General features: G+C 37.0%; 1 protein-coding gene and 1 long non-coding RNA gene across 3 annotated transcripts in view; one reads left to right on the forward strand and one right to left on the reverse strand.

Annotated features, from left to right (window-relative positions):
* Positions 1–18,274, forward strand: part of IQCB1 (IQ motif containing B1) — a 66,357-nt gene that overhangs the window by 5,135 nt on the left and 42,948 nt on the right. For both annotated transcript variants that reach the window (XM_072811590.1, XM_072811591.1), the window contains exons 5-7: positions 1,356–1,485; positions 11,400–11,493; positions 16,317–16,416. In XM_072811590.1, the coding sequence (XP_072667691.1) occupies positions 1,356–1,485; positions 11,400–11,493; positions 16,317–16,416 (324 nt within the window). The remainder of the gene's footprint in view (positions 1–1,355; positions 1,486–11,399; positions 11,494–16,316; positions 16,417–18,274) is intronic.
* The window catches only part of LOC140624684 (uncharacterized), a 33,591-nt gene continuing 28,379 nt past the window's right edge, over positions 13,063–18,274 (reverse strand). The window contains exon 3 of the long non-coding RNA XR_012024137.1: positions 13,063–13,728. This is a non-coding gene — a long non-coding RNA (uncharacterized lncRNA). The remainder of the gene's footprint in view (positions 13,729–18,274) is intronic.

Consider the following 18,274-nt stretch of genomic DNA (forward strand, 5'->3'; position numbering starts at 1 on the left):
CAATCAAAATAGATACTCTTGAATAATTAACTTTTGGAACCAAAGTAAGAAGAGAAACTGACAGGGCACCTGGGTGGCTTAGTGGTTGAGCATTTGCCTTTGGCTCAGGTCATGATCCCAGGATGCTGGGATTGAATCCTGCATCGGGCTCCCCACAGGAAGCCTGCTTCTCCCTTGCCTATGTTTCTGCCTCTGTGTGTCTCTCATGAATAAATAAAATCTTTAAAAAAATGAGAGGAATTGACATATGTGAGCATTTGTCCATTAACTTTAGGACTGATGTGCAAAAAAAATAAAAAATAAAATAAAAATAAAAAAATAAAAAATAAATACATTGAGCATTAGCCAGTTTTTAGCATACTCCTATGTAATCACTTTTGATTATCAGTGTCTTCACTTATGTTGAATAGCCTCTGACAGCAATATTTACTCATTAGAGATCATTCTTGGGTTGGGGGGACTCTTGTTAGTTTTAGTCTACACAAATACATTTTATTATCGAGGGGTTTGAATATACCCATTTTATATCCAGGGAGTGACTTTTATGTGCAGTTTCAAAGGACTCATTTCTCTAAATGACTTTCTCCTTTAATGTAGATGACAGTGTTCCTAATAGAGTTAGATTTTTACTGTTTACTCTTCTGCTATAAGGAATATGTAGTCAGATATTTTGTAGACTTCTTAGATCTGTTGGAGAGTAGAATTGGTATTAGAGTGTTTGATCTCTTAATCAGTCCCTTGCAGACTAATCCTACCCAAGGTATTTTTTAGCAATTAGCACAAATAATTTTCATGAATTAGACTCCCAAGGTATTATATTGCTTTTAAAGTGAATGCTTTTCATTCACTGAAAACTTGCCTCATTTCTCTTTATTGTGAGTCAAGTGTATTTTGTTTTCCAAAAGATTGACAAGTAGCGGGCAGCCTGGGTGGCTCAGTGGTTTAGCACCGCCTTCAGCCCAGGGCCTGATCCTGGAGACCAGGATCAAGTCCCGCGTCGGGCTCCCTGCATGGAGCCTGCTTCTCCTTCTGCTTGTGTCTCTGCCTCTCTCTCTCTCCTCTCTGTGTATTCTTATGAATAAATAAATAAAATCTTAAAAAAAAAAAAAAAAAAAAAAGATTGGCAAGTAGGTTTTTAGGACATAAGAGTCCTGGCTCTAAGTATAGGCAAAGTCCACATCACTCACTTTTCTAGAAAGTTGTAATGTTAATTTTTCAGCAGAAGTTCTTTTTTGAGTTGGCAACAAAAGCGATAACTAAAAATTCTCACACAATGTTGTCTGGAGAAGCTCTGACATCTAATTGAAATTTATAATTAACACAAACTGAGTCACAGACTTGTGCTCTTATTTCAGCCACTGCTGTGTGGGCTTGGAGCCAGGAGAAGATGCAGAGGAATTTTACAATGAATTACTCCCATCAGCTGCAGAAAATTTTCTGGTTTTGGGGAGACGATTGCAAACATGTTTCATCAATTCAGCTAAGGTATATGTATTTATTTAGTGTTTTTTATTTATTTATTTTTTATTGGTGTTCAATTGGCCAACATGTAGAATAACACCCAGTGCTCATCCCATCAAGTGCCCCCCTCAGTGCCCGTCACCCAGTCACCCCCACCCCCCTCCCACCTCCTTTTCTACCATCCCTTCTTTGTTTCCCAGAGTTAGGAGTCTCTCATGTTTTGTCTCCCTTTCTGATATTTCCCACTCATTTTTTCTCCTTTCCCCTTTATTCCCTTTCACTATTTTTTATATTCCCCAAATGAATGAGACCATATAATGTTTGTCCTTCTCCGATTGACTCATTTCACTCAGCATAATACCCTCCAGTTCCATCCATGTTGAAGCGAATGGTGGGTGTTTGTTGTTTCTAATGCCTGAGTAATATTCCATTGTATACATATATCACAGCTTCTTTATCCATTCATCTTTGGATGGACACCAAGGTTCCTTCCACAGTTTGGCTATTGTGGACATTGCTTCTATAAACATCTAGGTGCAGGTGTCCTGGCGTTTCACTGCATCTGTATCTTTGGGGCAAATCCCCAACAGTGCAATTGCTGGGTGGTAGGGCAGATCTATTTTTAACTCTTTGAGGAACCTCCACACAGTTGTCCAGAGTGGCTGCACAAGTTCCCATTCCCACCAACAGCGCAAGAGGGTTCCCCTTTCTCCACATCCTCTCCAACATTTGTTGTTTCCTGCCTTCTTAATTTTCCCCATTCTCACTGGTGTGAGGTGGGATCTCATTGTGGTTTTGATTTGTATTTGCCTGATGACAAGTGATGCGGAGCATTTTCTCATGTGCTTGTTGGCCATGTGTATGTCTTTCTCTGTGAAATTTCTGTTCATGTCTCTAGTCATTTCATAATTGGATTGTTTGTTTCTTTGCTGTTGAGTTTAATAACTTCTTTATAGATCTTGGATACTAGTCCTTTATCTGATACGTCATTTGCAAATATCTTCTCCCATTCTGTAGGTTGTCTTTTCGTTTTGTTGACTGTTTCTTTTGCTGTGCGAAAGCTTCTTATCTTGATGAAGTCCCAATAGTTCATTTTACTTTTGTTTCTCTTGCCTTCATGGATGTATCTTGCAAGAAGTTGCTGTGGCCAAGTTCAAAAAGGGTGTTGCCTGTGTTCTCCTCTAGGATTTCGATAGAGCCTTGTCTCACATTAAGATCTTTCATCCATTTTGAGTTTATCTTTGTGTATGGTGTAAGAGACTGGTCCAGTTTCATTCTTCAGCATGAGGATGTCCAATTTTCCCAGCACCATTTATTGAAAAGACTTTTTTCCAGTGGATAGTCTTTCCTCCTTTGTAAAATATTAGTTGACCATAAAGTTGAGGGTGCCCTTCTGTATTCTCTATTCTGTTCCATTGATCTATGTGTCTGTTTTTGTGCCAGTACACAGCTTTGTGATGATCACAGCTTTGTAGTACAACCTGAAATCTGGCATTGTGATGCCCCCAGCTATGATTTTTTTTTTTAATATTCCCCTGGCTATTCCAGGTCTTTTCTGGTTCCACACAAATCCACTCTCTGAAGAAAGTCCATGGTATTTTGATAGGGATTGCATTAAACATGTAAATTGCCCTGAGTAACATTGACATTTTCACAATATTAATTCTTCCAATCCATGAGCATGGAATATTTTTCCATCTCTTTGTGTCTTCCTCAATTTCTTTCAGAAACGTTCTATAGTTTTTAGGGTATAGATCCTTTACTTCTTTGGTTAGGATTATTCCTAGGTATCTTATGCTTTTGGGTGCAATTGTAAATGGGATTGACTCCTTAATTTCTCTTTCTTCAGTCTCATTGTTAGTGTATAGAAATGCCACTGACTTCCGGGCATTGATTTTGTATCCTGCCACACTGCCAAATTGCTGTATGAGTTCTAGCAATCTTGGGGTGGAGGCTTTTGGGTTTTCTATGTAGAGTATCATGTCATCAGCGAAGAGGGAGAGTTTGACGACTTCTTCGCCAATTTGAATGCCTTTTATTTCTTTTTGTTGTCTGATTGCTGAGGCTAGGACTTCCAGTACTATGTTGAATAGCAGTGGTGAGAGTGGACATCCCTGTCTTGTTCCTGATCTTAGGGGAAAGGCTCCCAGTGTTTCCCCATTGAGAACGATATTTGCCGTGAGCTTTTGTAGATGGCTTTTAAGATGTTGAGGAATGTTCCCTCTATCCCTATACTCTGAAGAGTTTTGATCAGGAATGGATGCTCTATTTTGTCAAATGCTTTCTCTGCATCTATTGAGAGGATCATATGGTTCTTGTTTTTTCTCTTGCTGATATGATCTATCAGGTTGATTGCTTTACGAGTGTTGAACCAGCTGGTTCAACCAGCTGAATATCCTGGGAATAAATCCCATTTGGTCATGGTGAATAATCTTAATGTATTGTTGGATTGTACTGGCTAGTATCCTGTTGAGAATTTTTGCATCTGTGTTCATCAGGGATATTGGTCTATAATTCTTTTTGGTGGGGTCTTTGTCTGGTTTTGGAATTAAGGTGATGCTAGCCTCATAGAACGAGTTTGGAAGTGTTCCATCCCTTTCTATCTTTTGGAATAGCTTTAGTAGAATAGGTATGGTTTCTTCTTTAAACGTTTGATAGAATTCCTTGGGAAGCCATCTGGCCCTGGACTTTTGTGTTTTGGGAGGTTTTTGATGACTGCTTCAATTTCCTCCCTGGTTATCGGCTTGTTCAAGTTTTCTATTTATTCCTGTTCCAGTTTTGGTAGTTTGTGGTTTTCCAGAAATGCATCCATTTCTTCAAGATTGCCTAGTTTATTGGCGTATAGCTGCTCATAATATGTTTTTTAAATCTTTTGCATTTCCTTGGTGTTGGTAGTGATCTCTCCTTTCTCATTCATGATTTTATTAATTGGAGTCTTTTCTCTTTTGTTTTTAATAAGGCTGGGTAATGGTTTATCTATGTTATTAATTCTTTCCAAGAACCAACTCCTGGTTTTGTTGATCTGTTCCACAGTTCTTCTGGTCTCTATTTTGTTGAGTTCTGCTCGAATCTTTATTAACTCTCTTCTTCTGCTGGGTGTAGGATCTATTTGCTGTTTTTTCTCTAGCTCCTTTAGGTGTAAGGTTAGCTTTTGTATTTGAGTTCTTTCCAGTTTTTGGATGGATGCTTGTATTGCGATGTATTTCCCCCTCAGGACTGCTTTTGCTGTACCCCAAAGATTTTGAATGGTTGTATCTTCATTCTCATTAGTTTCCATGAATCTTTTTAATTCTTCTCTAATTTCCTGGTTGACCCTTTGATCTTTTAGCAGGATGGTCCTTAACCTCCACATGTTTGAAATCCTTCTAAACTTCTTCTTGTGATTTAGTTCTAATTTCAAAGCATTATGGTCTGAAAATACGTAGGGGACAATCCCAGTCTTTTGGTTTGGGTTAAGCCCTGATTTGTGACCCAGTATGTGGTCTATTCTGGAGAAACTTCCATGTGCACTTGAGAAGAATGTGTATTCAGTTGCGTTTGGATGTAAAGTTTTGTAAATATCTGTGAAATCCATCTGGTCCAGTGTATCATTTAAAGCTCTTGTTTAGGGATCCCTGGGTGGCGCAGCGGTTTGGCACCTGCCTTTGGCCCAGGGCACGATCCTGGAGACCCGGGATTGAGTCCCACGTTGGGCTCCCGGTGCATGGAGCCTGCTTCTCCCTCTACCTGTGTCTCTGCCTCTCTTTCTCTGTGTGTGACTATCATAAATAAATTTTAAAAAAATTAAAAAAAAATAAATAAAGCTCTTGTTTCTTTGGAGATGTTGTGCTTAGAAGACCTGTCGATTGTAGAAAGCGCTACACTGAAGTCCCCAAGTATATGTATTATTATCTAAGTATGTCTTAACTTTGGTTATTAATTGATTGAAATACTTGGCAGCTCCTGCATTCGCGGCATATATATTGAGGATTGTTAAGTCCTCTTGTTGGATAGATCCTTTAAGTATAATATAGTGTCCCTCTTCATCTCTCACTACAGTCTTCGGGATAAACTTTAGTTTATCTGATATAAGGATGGCTACCCCTGCTTTCTTTTGAGGACCATTTGAATGGTAATGGTTCTCCAACCTTTTATTTTCAAGCTGTAGGTGTCCTTAGGTCTAAAATGAGTCTCTTGTAGACAGTAAATAGATGGGTCCTGCTTTTTTATCCAGTCTGAAACCCTGCGCCTTTTGATGGTCATTAAACCCGTTCATGTTCAGAGTTACTATTGAAAGATATGAATTTAGTGTCATGATACCTATTCAGTCCCTGTTTTTGTGGATTGTTCCCTTGGGCTTCCTCTTCCTATTACAGAGTCCCTCTTAATATTTCTTGGAGAACTGGTTTGGTGGTCACATATTCTTTCAGTTTCTGCCTATCTTGGAAGCTCTTTATCTCTCCTCCTATTCTGAATGAGAGTCTTGCTAGATAAAGTATTCTTGGCTGCATGTTCTTCTCATTTAGGACCCTGAATATATCCTGCCAGCCCTTTCTGGCCGCCAGGTCTCTGTGGAGAGGTCTGCTGTTAATCTAATATTTCTCCCCATAAAAGTTAGAGATTTCTTGTCTCTTACTGCTTTAAGGATCTTCTCTTTATCTTTGGAATTTGCAAGCCTCACTATTAAATGTTGAGGTGTTGAGCGGTTTTTATTGATTTTAGGGGGGATCTCTCTATTTCCTGGATCTGAATGCCTGTTTTCCTTCCCAGATTAGGAAAGTTTTCAGCTATGATTTTTCAAATACATATTCTGGACCTCTGTCCCTTTTGGCGCCCTCAGGAACCCCAATTAAACATAGATTTTTCTTCCTGGGGCTGTCATTTATTTCCCTTAATCTATCCTCATGATCTTTTGTTTTCCTCTTTTTCCTCAGTTTCCCTGTTTGTCATCAACTTGTCTGTGTCACTCACTTGTTCTTCTACCTCATTAATCCTTGTCGTTAAGAAGTCTAGTTTGGATTGCATCTCATTTAATTGATTTTTAATTTCTGCCTGATTAGATCTAAATTCTGCAGTCATGAAGTCTCTTGAGTCCTTTATGCTTTTTTTAGAGCCACCAGTAGCTTTATAATTGTGCTTCTGAATTGGCTTTCTGACATTGAATTGTAATCCAAATTTTGTAACTCTGTGGGAGACAGGACTGTTTCTGATTCTTTCTTTTGAGGTGAGTTTTTCCTTCTAGTCATTTTGCTCAGTGCAGAGTGGCCAAAAACAAGTTGTATTGGGAAAAGGAGAAACAGAGAGAAGAGAAAGAAAAGAAAAAGAAAAAGAAAAAAAAAGAAGGAAAAAAGAGAAGAAAAGGAAAAAAGGGGGGGAAGCAAACAGAAAACAAAAAACAAGGGGGAGTATCCTCTGATTCTATATACTGTAAATCCCTTGACTTCTCCTGGAACTTTCCAGTGCTGCTTGGTCAATAGTTTATTTTTCCCCTGTCCGTGTAGCTGGTCTTCTGTGGGAGGGGCCTGCTGTGCTGATTCTCAGGTGTGAGCACTTGGGGGAGCTGCTGAGCCACCTGCCTGGTGCAGGGCTCAGTGAAAGTTGTTTAACCTGTTTATCCTGTGAGGCCACTATGAAGCTCTGTGGGGGTTGTTTATCCTGTGAGGCCCCAGGAGGAACAACAACTGTGGTGGCCAGCTCTCCAGCCCTGGAGTCAGCTCCCGCAGTAGCTACCGGAGCTCTCAGTCCACAGGGGCTTGGATGCTCCGGGGGTGGGGGGTGCGGATCTTGGGCTGTATCCCCGGCGCCCTGGGCTACCGGCCTACGCTGTTGGAATTGTGCTGTCTCCCGCCGCAGCCCCCTCTGAGCGGAGCCTCTGCCCAAGCCGCCTCCGAGCTGCTCCCAGGGTCCAGCTGGATGCACGCTGCAGCCCTTTAGGGAGCTCCGACGCGAGGTGTGGCGCGCTCTCCCCGGAGCCTGAGGGCATCCCTGCCCCTCTTGAGATCCTGCTCCAACTCCCTGCGAGTCTGGGAAGATTGGTGAAGCTCCTGCTTCTTTGGGGTCAGGGCTTTCCTGTCCTTGGGGCACTTGCCGATGGGCCTTAGCCCAGCTCCTCACGGGGCCCCTCCCCCTTGGATGCCTTTTGTCCCCCCCCCCCCCCAGCCCCGTCTTCCTACCTTGATAGAAGCGCTAACTCTTCACACTGTAGCATTCCAGCTCTTCTCTCTTTAAATCTCAAGCCATAGGTTTTCAGGATGATTTGAAAGTTATCTAGGTAATTTGGTGGGGACAGGTGACTTGGGGACCCTACTCTTCCGCCATCTTCCTACTCTTCTGCCATCTTCCTACTCTTTCTATTTAGTGTTTTAATAGCCAAAATTCTTGAGAAGATGTTCACATGTGCAGTATTTGCCTGAAAGTACAATTAGCGTAGTAGATTCAAACATTTAAAAATTACAACAAAAAGTAATCTCTATATGTGAAATTTTAAACTGCTGGCTAATGCATTCTGTATGACTTTTTGAAGGATCTGCCTTCTGCGTAATGTTGAACAGCACAGCACCCATAGACATTTATTTCCATAGCATCTTCCAAAAACATCTTCTACTTAAATTAGCAGTAGAGGAAAGTATTGTTCTGTGGCCTAGCACTTTTCTAATAGCTTCAGTGGCAAAGAACAATAAAGGTTATTTATTTCTTCAGACTTTCTATAGTTGAAATATTTCAACCTAAGCATAGGGCTTGTTCAATCCAACAAGTATTTCTTGGATCAGTTATGCTAAATGCTATATGTATTTTTTTTTTTTAACCCATGGGTTACTTACAAGTATGTTGCTTAATTTCCAAATATTTGAGAAATATTTTGTTTTTATTTGAATTCCAGCTAGTTAACATGCAGTGTAATATTACTCTCAGGTGTACAATTTAGTAATTCCACAGTTCCATACAGTACCTGTTGCTCATCACAAGTGCATTCCTTAGTCTCCATTACAAATTTAACCCATCCCCCTAACAACCTCCCCTCTGGTAACCATCATTTTGTGCTCTGTAGTTAAGAGTCTGTTTTTTGGTTTACCTTTCTTTTTTCCTCTATGCTGGTTTATTTTGTTTCTTAAATTCCACATAAGAGTGAATTTTCTTGATATTTTATTGTTACCAGTTTCTACCTTAATTTTCTTGTGGTCAGATAACATACTTTATCATTTCAATCCAGACTTGTTTTATGGCCCTTTTATCTTGGTGAATGTTTCATTGTAAGTCCTTGCTTTGCACTGTGCCATCTTAATTGAATCTCATGCATATCAGAACCATGTAAAGATTTTGATATGCACAAGTTTCATTTAACAGGGTACCATGCAAAAAGCAAGGACTGCCTGTATACTTGAATGTGAACTCTGCATTTGTTGTTCTGTGAATGTCAGGTCAATCCGGTTATAGTATCTATTGGAATCATAAGTTTACAAGGCTGAAACTCTTATCTTGTAGTAGTTCTTGGCTATGAATACATTTGGGCCTACCGCTATATTAAAGATTGAGCCAATTCACAACTTTGTGAATTATGAAGAGAAATAACTAAGTCATCATAGGATATTAAATTCCATTTAGAGTATTTTAAGTATATAATGAATAGACACAGTCTTGTACTTAATGCCTAGGCTAATAGACAGGATATTTAGATATTCCTTATAGAAAACCTAAGACATGTATTTTTAATTAAAAAAACCCAACCAGTTAAAAAATTATGAGTGAAATTGAATGAGACATATAACATGGATAAGATAGTGATTTGAGTATATGAAGTATTATTGGCAGAGAATTAAACTTAGAGTATAGGCTTTCTATGTAATAGGTCACAAATTCTTCCAGCATCTCCATTGGCGTTTTGAGGGATGTTAGCATTAAATAAATTTTGCATATTTGCTAGATTTAATTAATTCAAGTTAATTAAAGTGCCACAAAGTATGGGAATTTGTGTGAGACTTCATTTCTCTTCCTGGCTATGCCACAAACTAATCTTAGGCAGATTACTTGATTTCACCATACCTCAGTTTCCTCCTTTGTAAAATGATTTCTATCTCATGAATAGCTCAGACTATTAAGACAGCTTTATATTTTCTTCAGAGTACTTGTATTGAACATAAGGAGCAATAGTAATTACATTCTTTTCACTTATATAGTCATTGATACTTTTCATAATATCTTCCTATTCTTTATTATGTTATTTGTATAGAGACTAAAAACTTCTTTAGGGGACGCCTGGGTGGCTCAGTGGTTGAGCGTCTGCCTTCGGCTCAGGGTATGATCCTGGAGTGCCAAAATCGAGTCCCACATCAGGCTCCCTGCATTCAGCCTGCTTCTCCCTCTGCCTGTGTCTCTGCCTCTCTCTCTCTCTCTGTGTCTCTCATGAGTAAACAAATAAAATCTTAAAAAAAAAAAAAAAAACTTTTTTAGTAATACATCAAAGGGGGTAAACCACCTACAGAAGAGGGCTGAGGGCCACCTTACCACAGGATAAAATTAAAATAGGGTTGGAGATTACAAGAGAACTTATTAGTTATATCTACCTAGGTGTTTCCCAATCAAAAAAAAAAATTTAATTAGCTAGCATATGGATAGTAGGTCACATGGTGATGCAGACAGGTTAAAATAATACACACACATACATATATATGCATATATAGGTACACATGTGTATATTTACATTCTTATATGCCATAAGAAAAATAATCTATCCAAAAATTTTGAAATGATTTAAGGATAAGTTTTCTTAATCAGTCTTAAAAACCATGAATTTATGGGTGGCATTATCTAATGGATTTTTTTAAGGAAAATAGGAAGTCTAGGAGCCCAACATTATCTTCTGAGATTGACAACAGTGACAATTACCATGCTCTTTCTGCTGTGTCTTTTGGTGAAGCTGGCAAAGGCACTTTCTGGGACTAAAGGACATTTAGTAATGTGACATTTCTTTCTTTTTTGTTTTTTGAATTTTTTGATTGTTGTATTTAAGTTAGCATATGTCTGTGTAAGCACCTATCTAACCCTGTGCTAAAATAACAGGAAGAAAATACTTGTATTATTACAAAGAATAATCAATGCAATCATAATGCTGTCATCATTAGTTTTGTGCTAGTACAAACATGTAAGACATGGATAAAATTAGTGGCCTTTTTACAACTTTCCACTGAAGTTACATGGCCAGCAAATGACAGAATTATTAATGAAATCTGCTTCTTATTTGCCACTGTGACACATATTCTAATCTAGAATAATTTCTCACCCTACTTTCCAGAAAGGAAGAAGTAGAAAATAATTGTCACTTATTTGTTGAGTAAATACAGATTGAACATTTATGATGTCAGAACTGTTTCAGACATTGAATGTTTAGTGGAGAGCTAAGTAATATGGTCTCTGCTCTCATGGAGTCATAGGTTAGAAGCTACAACTGAAATGCACTAATAATAATGCTTTCCATGCTGACACATTTGCATTGAGCAGTGATTTTCAACCTGACTGCATAACCAAATCACCTACCCAACTTTGTAAAAATACAGATGTCCGGCTTTGACTATAGAGATTCAAATTCAGTATGTTTGGGTTAAAGCCTGTACCTGGGTATATTGTTAAAAAAGGAAAAAAAAAAAAAAAAGCTCCACAGTGATTTTGATGCATAGCCAATGTTGAGAAATCCTAGTATATCAACTTGTAGTTCTTAAACCATGTTGTCTCATTTCACCTCTGGGTAACAACCATTTCTTTAGTAAGTAGAGTAGGTATTACTAGACTGTAACACAAGTTTTATAAATTGAGAAACTAAAGGCTATAAGATCATGAATAACTAAGTAAGATGAGGAACCAGGTCCTCAGACTCTCCAGAGAGAAGTTTCCCTTCTTTTTTTTTTTTTTTTTTTTTTAAATAAAGCAATTACAGAAAAGTAAATTGGGTTTATGTGTATATTAAGGGTGAAGAAAAAGATGAATTACTACACTCGTTCCAAATTGTGACCGATTCTCTCTTCTGGCTCTTAGGAGGCCATGTTCAACTCATCCAAAATGGTAAGAGAAAAGATTTTTATGGTAACTGATAATAGGGGCACCTGGGTGGCTCAGTTGGTTAAGCGTCTGCCTTTGGCTCAGGTCATGATCCTGGGGTCCTGGGATCAAAACCTGTGTTGGGCTCCCCACTCAGCAAGTTGCCTGCTTCTCTCAGGCCCTCTACTTCTCTCCCTGCTTGTGCTCATGCGTGCTCTCTCTCTCACACAAATAAATAAATAAAATATTTTTTAAAAAAGATAACTGATAATAATTGTAAAGTACTTGCTAAGTTGATTTTTGTCTTTAAAAATAAATACATCGGGATCCCTAGGTGGCGCAGCGGTTTGGCGCCTGCCTTCGGCCTAGGGCGCGATCCTGGAGACCCGGGATCGAATCCCACATCGGGCTCCCGGTGCATGGAGCCTGCTTCTCCCTCTGCCTGTGTCTCTGCCCCTCTCTCTCTCTCTCTCTCTGTGACTATCATAAATAAATAAAAATTTAAAAAAAAAATAAATAAATAAAAATAAATACATCATTAACTATACAGATAACCACAGTTAAATGAAACTACCCTGAAATAACTCCACACACAAAAATAAAAGCCCATTTGGACATTCCAGCTTTAAATAGCCAATGTTGACAATGGGACTATTAAGGAGAACATTGCTTAAATATAATTTTCTTCTTAGTTTTATCTATTTAGCAAATCCAAGTTAAGGATTAATGATAATTTTAACAATTTAGGGGAAAAAGTTTTCTAAGTTCCAAAGATTATGCCTGTGTTTTAGATTTACTGTGAGAAAAATCCTTATTATATACAGAGTAGATATGATTTAATTCACAGCCTAACTGTTCATGTAAGAGTAAGCTTTTATGTATTGACATTTTTACTGAATTTAAAAGTTCTTTTATAGGGTATTTCTACATTATATTGAGAAATATAAATATGTGTTAGTTTTACATAATGTTTTACATTATGTTTTTCACAGTCTTAAGACTGGGAAAGTAATCTATATTGATAATTGTGGCAACATTTGTGTCTTCTTGAAAGAGTCAATCTAAGATAAATATAATTATATAAGAACATTGACTTTTTTTAGAAAGTAATTGAATTTTTAATTTTAACTTAATATTTTTCTCAGAATTATGAATGCACATAAAGAATCAAATATTTCTGTAAGGATTATTAAAAGCACAATCCCTGACCCCTGTACCTCACTTCATTTCCCATTTTCCAAAGGCAACGACTTTCAATTAGTATAACTAATTGGTAATTATATCCATTTGAAGCTAAGTAGATGCAGAAACCAGGTCCTGTGATTCCCCAAAGAATAATCCCTCTCTCTTTTCTCTCTCTCTTTTAATACTTAGACACTTCCTTTTCTTTTAAAGCATTACCTATTAGTTTCCCAATATTAAACAAATATTATTACCAAGTTCCCAATTTAAACAACTTTTACCAAAAATATATTTAGTTATACTATAGTGGAATGCAAAAGACCTAGTAAAAAAAGAGACAACAGGAGCGAGGGTACCTGAATACTTTTTAAAAAAATAATAACTATAATAAAAGTGACAGTATTCCTCAGGTCAATCTGTAGATTTAAAATATCAATAATGGGACTCCTGGGTGGCTCAATTGGTTAAGCATCTGCCTTTGGCTCAGATCATGATCCCAGGATCCTGGGATCAAGCCCACATCTGGCTGTTTGCTTCTCCCTCTCACTCTGCATGCTGCTCCCTCTGCTTCTGTGCATGCATGCTCTCTCTCTCAAATAGATAAATCTTTTTTAAAAATATCAATGTTTTAAAACTAAATGCTTGTGAAATTCATATACAAAAGTAAATGGATACAAAATTGGGGTCTCCAATAAACCTTTCTCTAAAAAGAATTAGCTTTTTGAAGAAATGGCTATGTCTGGGATACAAAATATGCAAGGTAAACCTGAAATATTTTGAATAGTAGATAGAAAGAATGCAGTCAAAGTTTATTTGGCATTCTGTGAAAAGCACTCGGGAGCCGAGTAAAGAGGTTTCTAATAAGGATAATAACTACTGAGGATTGAAACACATCAGATATAGTGAGACTATTAAAAATTACCATTATAGGGAGCCAGTTCATTTTGAAAACTGGTAAATGAAGAATCCAGTATTTATCTTGCCTTTTCTTATGTATTGATGAGGAGAAATTCCTTTTTATAGAAGAATTCCAACTTGTAGGTGAAAAAGGTAGGATAGAATATCACCATTGTCCAACTATTAATGAAAGAACAAATTTAGGAATTAATCATCCGGGATCCCTGGGTGGCGCAGCGGTTTAGCGCCTGCCTTTGGCCCAGGGCGCGATCCTGGAGACCCGGGATCGAATCCCACGTCGGGCTCCCGGTGCATGGAGCCTGCTTCTCCCTCTGCCTATGTCTCTGCCTCTCTCTCTCTCTCTCTCTGTGACTATCATAAATAAATAAAAATTAAAAAAAAAAAAGGAATTAATCATCCATCACTGTCAAAATTTCAGAAGTACTACTTAATGGCTCATCATAACCTCACATATGAAATGTAGATGTCAAAAATTCAAACCTGAATCATTTTGGCCCCCAGCTCCAATGATCAATTTATAGAAGGTCAAAGAAACATTATATTACCACCCAGGAATGCAATTAGCAAAACTAGATAGTGGGAGGCTCATAGGACAATTGACAATTTTGTCAACAAATAAATTGTAAGGAAAAAAAAAAGTAGAGGAGGAGTCCATGGATTAAAAAATTTGAGGGGGATCCCTGGATGGCTCAGTGGTTTAGTGCCTGCCTTCAGCCCAGGGCATGGTCTGTAGTCCCAGGATGGAGTTCCACATCGGGCTCCCTGCATGGAGCCTGCCTCTCTCTGCCTATGTCTCTACCTCTCTCTCTCTCTGTCTCTCATGAATATATAAATGAAATCTTTAAAAAAATTTTAAAAATAATAAATAAATAAAAGAAATTTGAAAGATAACTAATTACAACGTATAATATACGCAATGTGTGGATCTTATTTGGAGCTTGATTTAAACAAACTTAAAGGGCAGCCCCAGGGGCCCAGCCGTTTAGTGCCACCTTTGGCCCCCGGGTGTGATCCTGGAGATCCAGGATCAAGTCCCGCTTCGGGCTCCCTACATGAAGCCTGCTTCTCCCTCTACCTGTGTCTCTGCCTCTCTCTCTCTCTCTCTTTCTGTCATGAGTAGATAAATAAAATCTTTAAAAATAATAATAAATAAAAATAAACAGACTTAAACACAAACACAAAACAATTGGAAGTTGGAGCATTGGTGGAATATTTGATGAAATTAAGGAATTATGATTATATAGTTTAGATAATAGTTATGTTTTATTTATTAATAATTGAAATCTTTTGGGAGTATGTATTGAAATACTTGTGGATAAAATAATTTGATATCTTAGATTTGCTTCAAAAGAAAATGGGAGGCTAAAAGTAGATGGGCCAGGTGAAATAAGATTGGCCATAAGTTGATCATTGTTAAGGTTGAATGACTGGTACACGCAGAGTCATGATATTATTCTCTCTGGTAGGTTTAAAGTTTTCATTATAAAAAATTTAAATGGGCAAAAGTATCAGTTTTTATTTCTGGGACTGTATAGTTATTTGACACTCAATGAAACAACTACACTTAAAAAAAAACAGTAGGGACTCCAAAAATAAATTGTATAACAATACAAACATTGTAAAAATAAAATGGAATGACTGTTTAATAAATTATTTTAGTATAACTTTTTCCAATATAGAAAAAGATCATATACTACATACTACATGAGTTCAGTGAATTCAGTTAAAAGGAGTTAATAAAACATCTATAAGTAGACAAAAATGAAATCATACACTTATCCAAAAGAATTTTTTTATTATTGGAGTAAAGAAATAAGAAGCCATAGAAATATTTAATAGTAGTGGAATTAACTTTTCTTGCAGTTGTTAAATGTTTAAAAAGTGATGTTTAGTAAAATATTGAAGTATTGGACTCTATAAATAGAAGAACAGTAATTAATATGTGAAAGAAATCAAATATGTTCTCTCAGGAGAGGAAAAGAGTAAAGTTGTTTCATGGAAGCTACAATAGTACTCACAGGTGTGCCTTGCCTGCACACTTGATCCCACTTTAATTAAAATTCTGATCAGTTAATGGAGAAGGAACAAGAAACTGACATTTAGTGGAAACCTACCCTGTTCTAGGACATTCTGCAGTAGTCTGAGAGAGCTATTCTAGCTTTATAGATGAAGATATAAGTGTTCTGAGAGGTTAAGTAACTTGCATAAACATCTAATGTCAGATCTTTATAATTGGCTGCTCAGGGCCTAAAAATTATAAACAAATAAAAAACAAATTTTTTTTGCAAGTAATAATTTCATTATGATTTAAGATAAAATATTAGAAGACATGGTACAGTATGTAAAATAATCCAATGTTTTAAGGATGTAAGCCACTGTTTGCAGTCATATATATCATTTTCATTCCTTCATATCGTCTCTTCTTTAAGAGAAATTTCATTTTATTCACTGAAATTTATAGCTAGAAAGAAATTCAAATTTAGGATATGTTTTATTTTGTTTCTAATTTAATGAGAGATAACAGAGTCTTAGCTTAGTATTTGTGGATGTTTTCTATTTACATTTTTCGTAAAATGGAATGACTTTTTTATGGTAACTTAAAAACCACTCGTCTTAAAATCTTTATTGTAAAGTATACAAAAGCAGGAGTGTTAGTAGAAATGGTAATACTTGGATTTGGTTTTGAAAGGACAAATGAATCCCAACTGTATCATAGAATCCTTAAATTTATTTTTCTCTTCTTTTAGTACTACAAAGTGATCATTTCTTGCACTTACTGCAAACTGACAATGTTCAAATAGGATCTACAGTCATGACTATGCTACAGAACATACTACAGATCAACAGGTGATTTGATTTTACAAAGTATTTATCAGAGTACTTACAATTTTTAACTTTTGGTCCAGAAGCATTACCAGTTTTTTTCTAGTTTTGCCAAAATTATCAATTACATATGACTTGTAAGTGATACTTCAAGAGCTCTGTATTATCATTATCATTCAGAAAAAGAGAATATAAAATACCATCAAAGACTGGAAGTATATTGTTGAATTGGTATCTCAGAGCTTAAGAAGATTTTAGACCATTCTCAGGCTTAGAGGAGAAATATGGTGATACGTGAAGAAAAGTATTGAAATCACAATAAAAAATGCCTACTCATATTTTATTTAGCAAACCGCAAGCTTACTATTATGCCAGGTACTTCAGAATGGCATAAAAGAACTAACTAACAGGCAATTTTTCCAGGTTAAAATGGAAAAGAGGGTATACATAGTTGTAATAATTGACTCTTCCAGTTCCATATGGATCTATTAAGCATCTACTGTGTGCGAACTATGTGTCTGTCATTGAGTTCCCAAAGTTGATTAGGATATAAAACTTGCCTTTAAGTAGCTTATGGTAAAGTGTAAAAGATCAACCCATGAACATAATTATATGTAACATATCAAGTTGCATTTGTAAAAGTGTGCACAAGTATTAGAGGAGCTCCTATCCTACACTGAAGGATGATGCTTCCTGAAGAAGGTAACATCTGAGGTGAAACTTTAAGGATGAAAAATTAGCCAGAGAGGAAGAAGATAAAGCAATATTTCTAGGCAGAGCTAACAATATAAGCAAATGCACAGAAATAAGGAAAAATGTGCTGAGGATAAAAAGTGGGTACAAGTCATCGTTGCTAGCATTTAAAGTATGGCATGTGGAGGTGGCTGCCAAGTTCTGCAGACTTAAGTCATGAAGAGCTCATATGCTGTGTTGAGGAAATTAAATCTTATCTGTAGGTAGTGGGAACACAGAAGGATTTTTAAAGTGAATAAAAATATGTATATTTCATTTGTATTACTCAGTTCACTATGTGGAGGAAGAATTTAAGGGGGAACAAAAGTCTAGACAAAGAAGACAATTAGAGGAAGCAACTACAGTAATCCAAGTGAAGTAATAAAATCTTGGCCTTGGGCACTGGTACCAAATAGATTTTAAAACAAATGGATCTTAAAAACTGAATTAAAATTATCAAGATTTTACTTCCACTTGTGTTTGAGATGGAATAATAGAAATGGATTTACCCTTCCACCTTAGAAAACAATAAGCAGCCAGTTTTTAGGAAACTGGACTTAAGTTAATGAAAGAAAGTGAGTCATAGGGAAAAGGAATGAATAAGGTGAGCTTAACAATTTTTCTCACTCATAACATTGAAAGGGTTCCAGACGGTGGCTCAGAGAGGAGTATCCTAGCCAGGCTGAGTTGAAGAGGTAGAGATGAGAGTCTGGGGAGAACAAAACAGCTAGAGTTCACAAGACAAACCATCAAAGAAAGAGCTACATGCTAAGAGAGAGAGCCCCAGAGGTCAGAAAATCTCTTTCAGTTATTTGATAGAGTACTGATTGGCACATGGATATAAGGAAACTACTCAATGTTAGAGAAAATAATAATCCAAAAACAGTGAAAAGGAACAGTACCAGAAGTTCACACAGAGTCAAGAATATTGCCAGACTCCCAACAGCTGAAGTGGAAAACCTCATGAATAGTGGAACGTTGGATAGAGTACTCAGGAAGGTTTCATCTCAGTACTGGGGGATAATTAGCACTAGATTGACTGCTATTTTGGACCATCCAAACAAAATAAAAGCAGAACCCAAAAGGAGCAAATTATTTCCAAGTAACTGCTCTGGTTTCTAAAACTGGCTTTGTCTTAAAAATATTTATT

This window comes from Canis lupus, chromosome 35 (genome assembly GCF_048164855.1).
Source record: "Canis lupus baileyi chromosome 35, mCanLup2.hap1, whole genome shotgun sequence".
In the NCBI taxonomy this organism is placed as follows: Eukaryota; Metazoa; Chordata; class Mammalia; order Carnivora; family Canidae; genus Canis; species Canis lupus.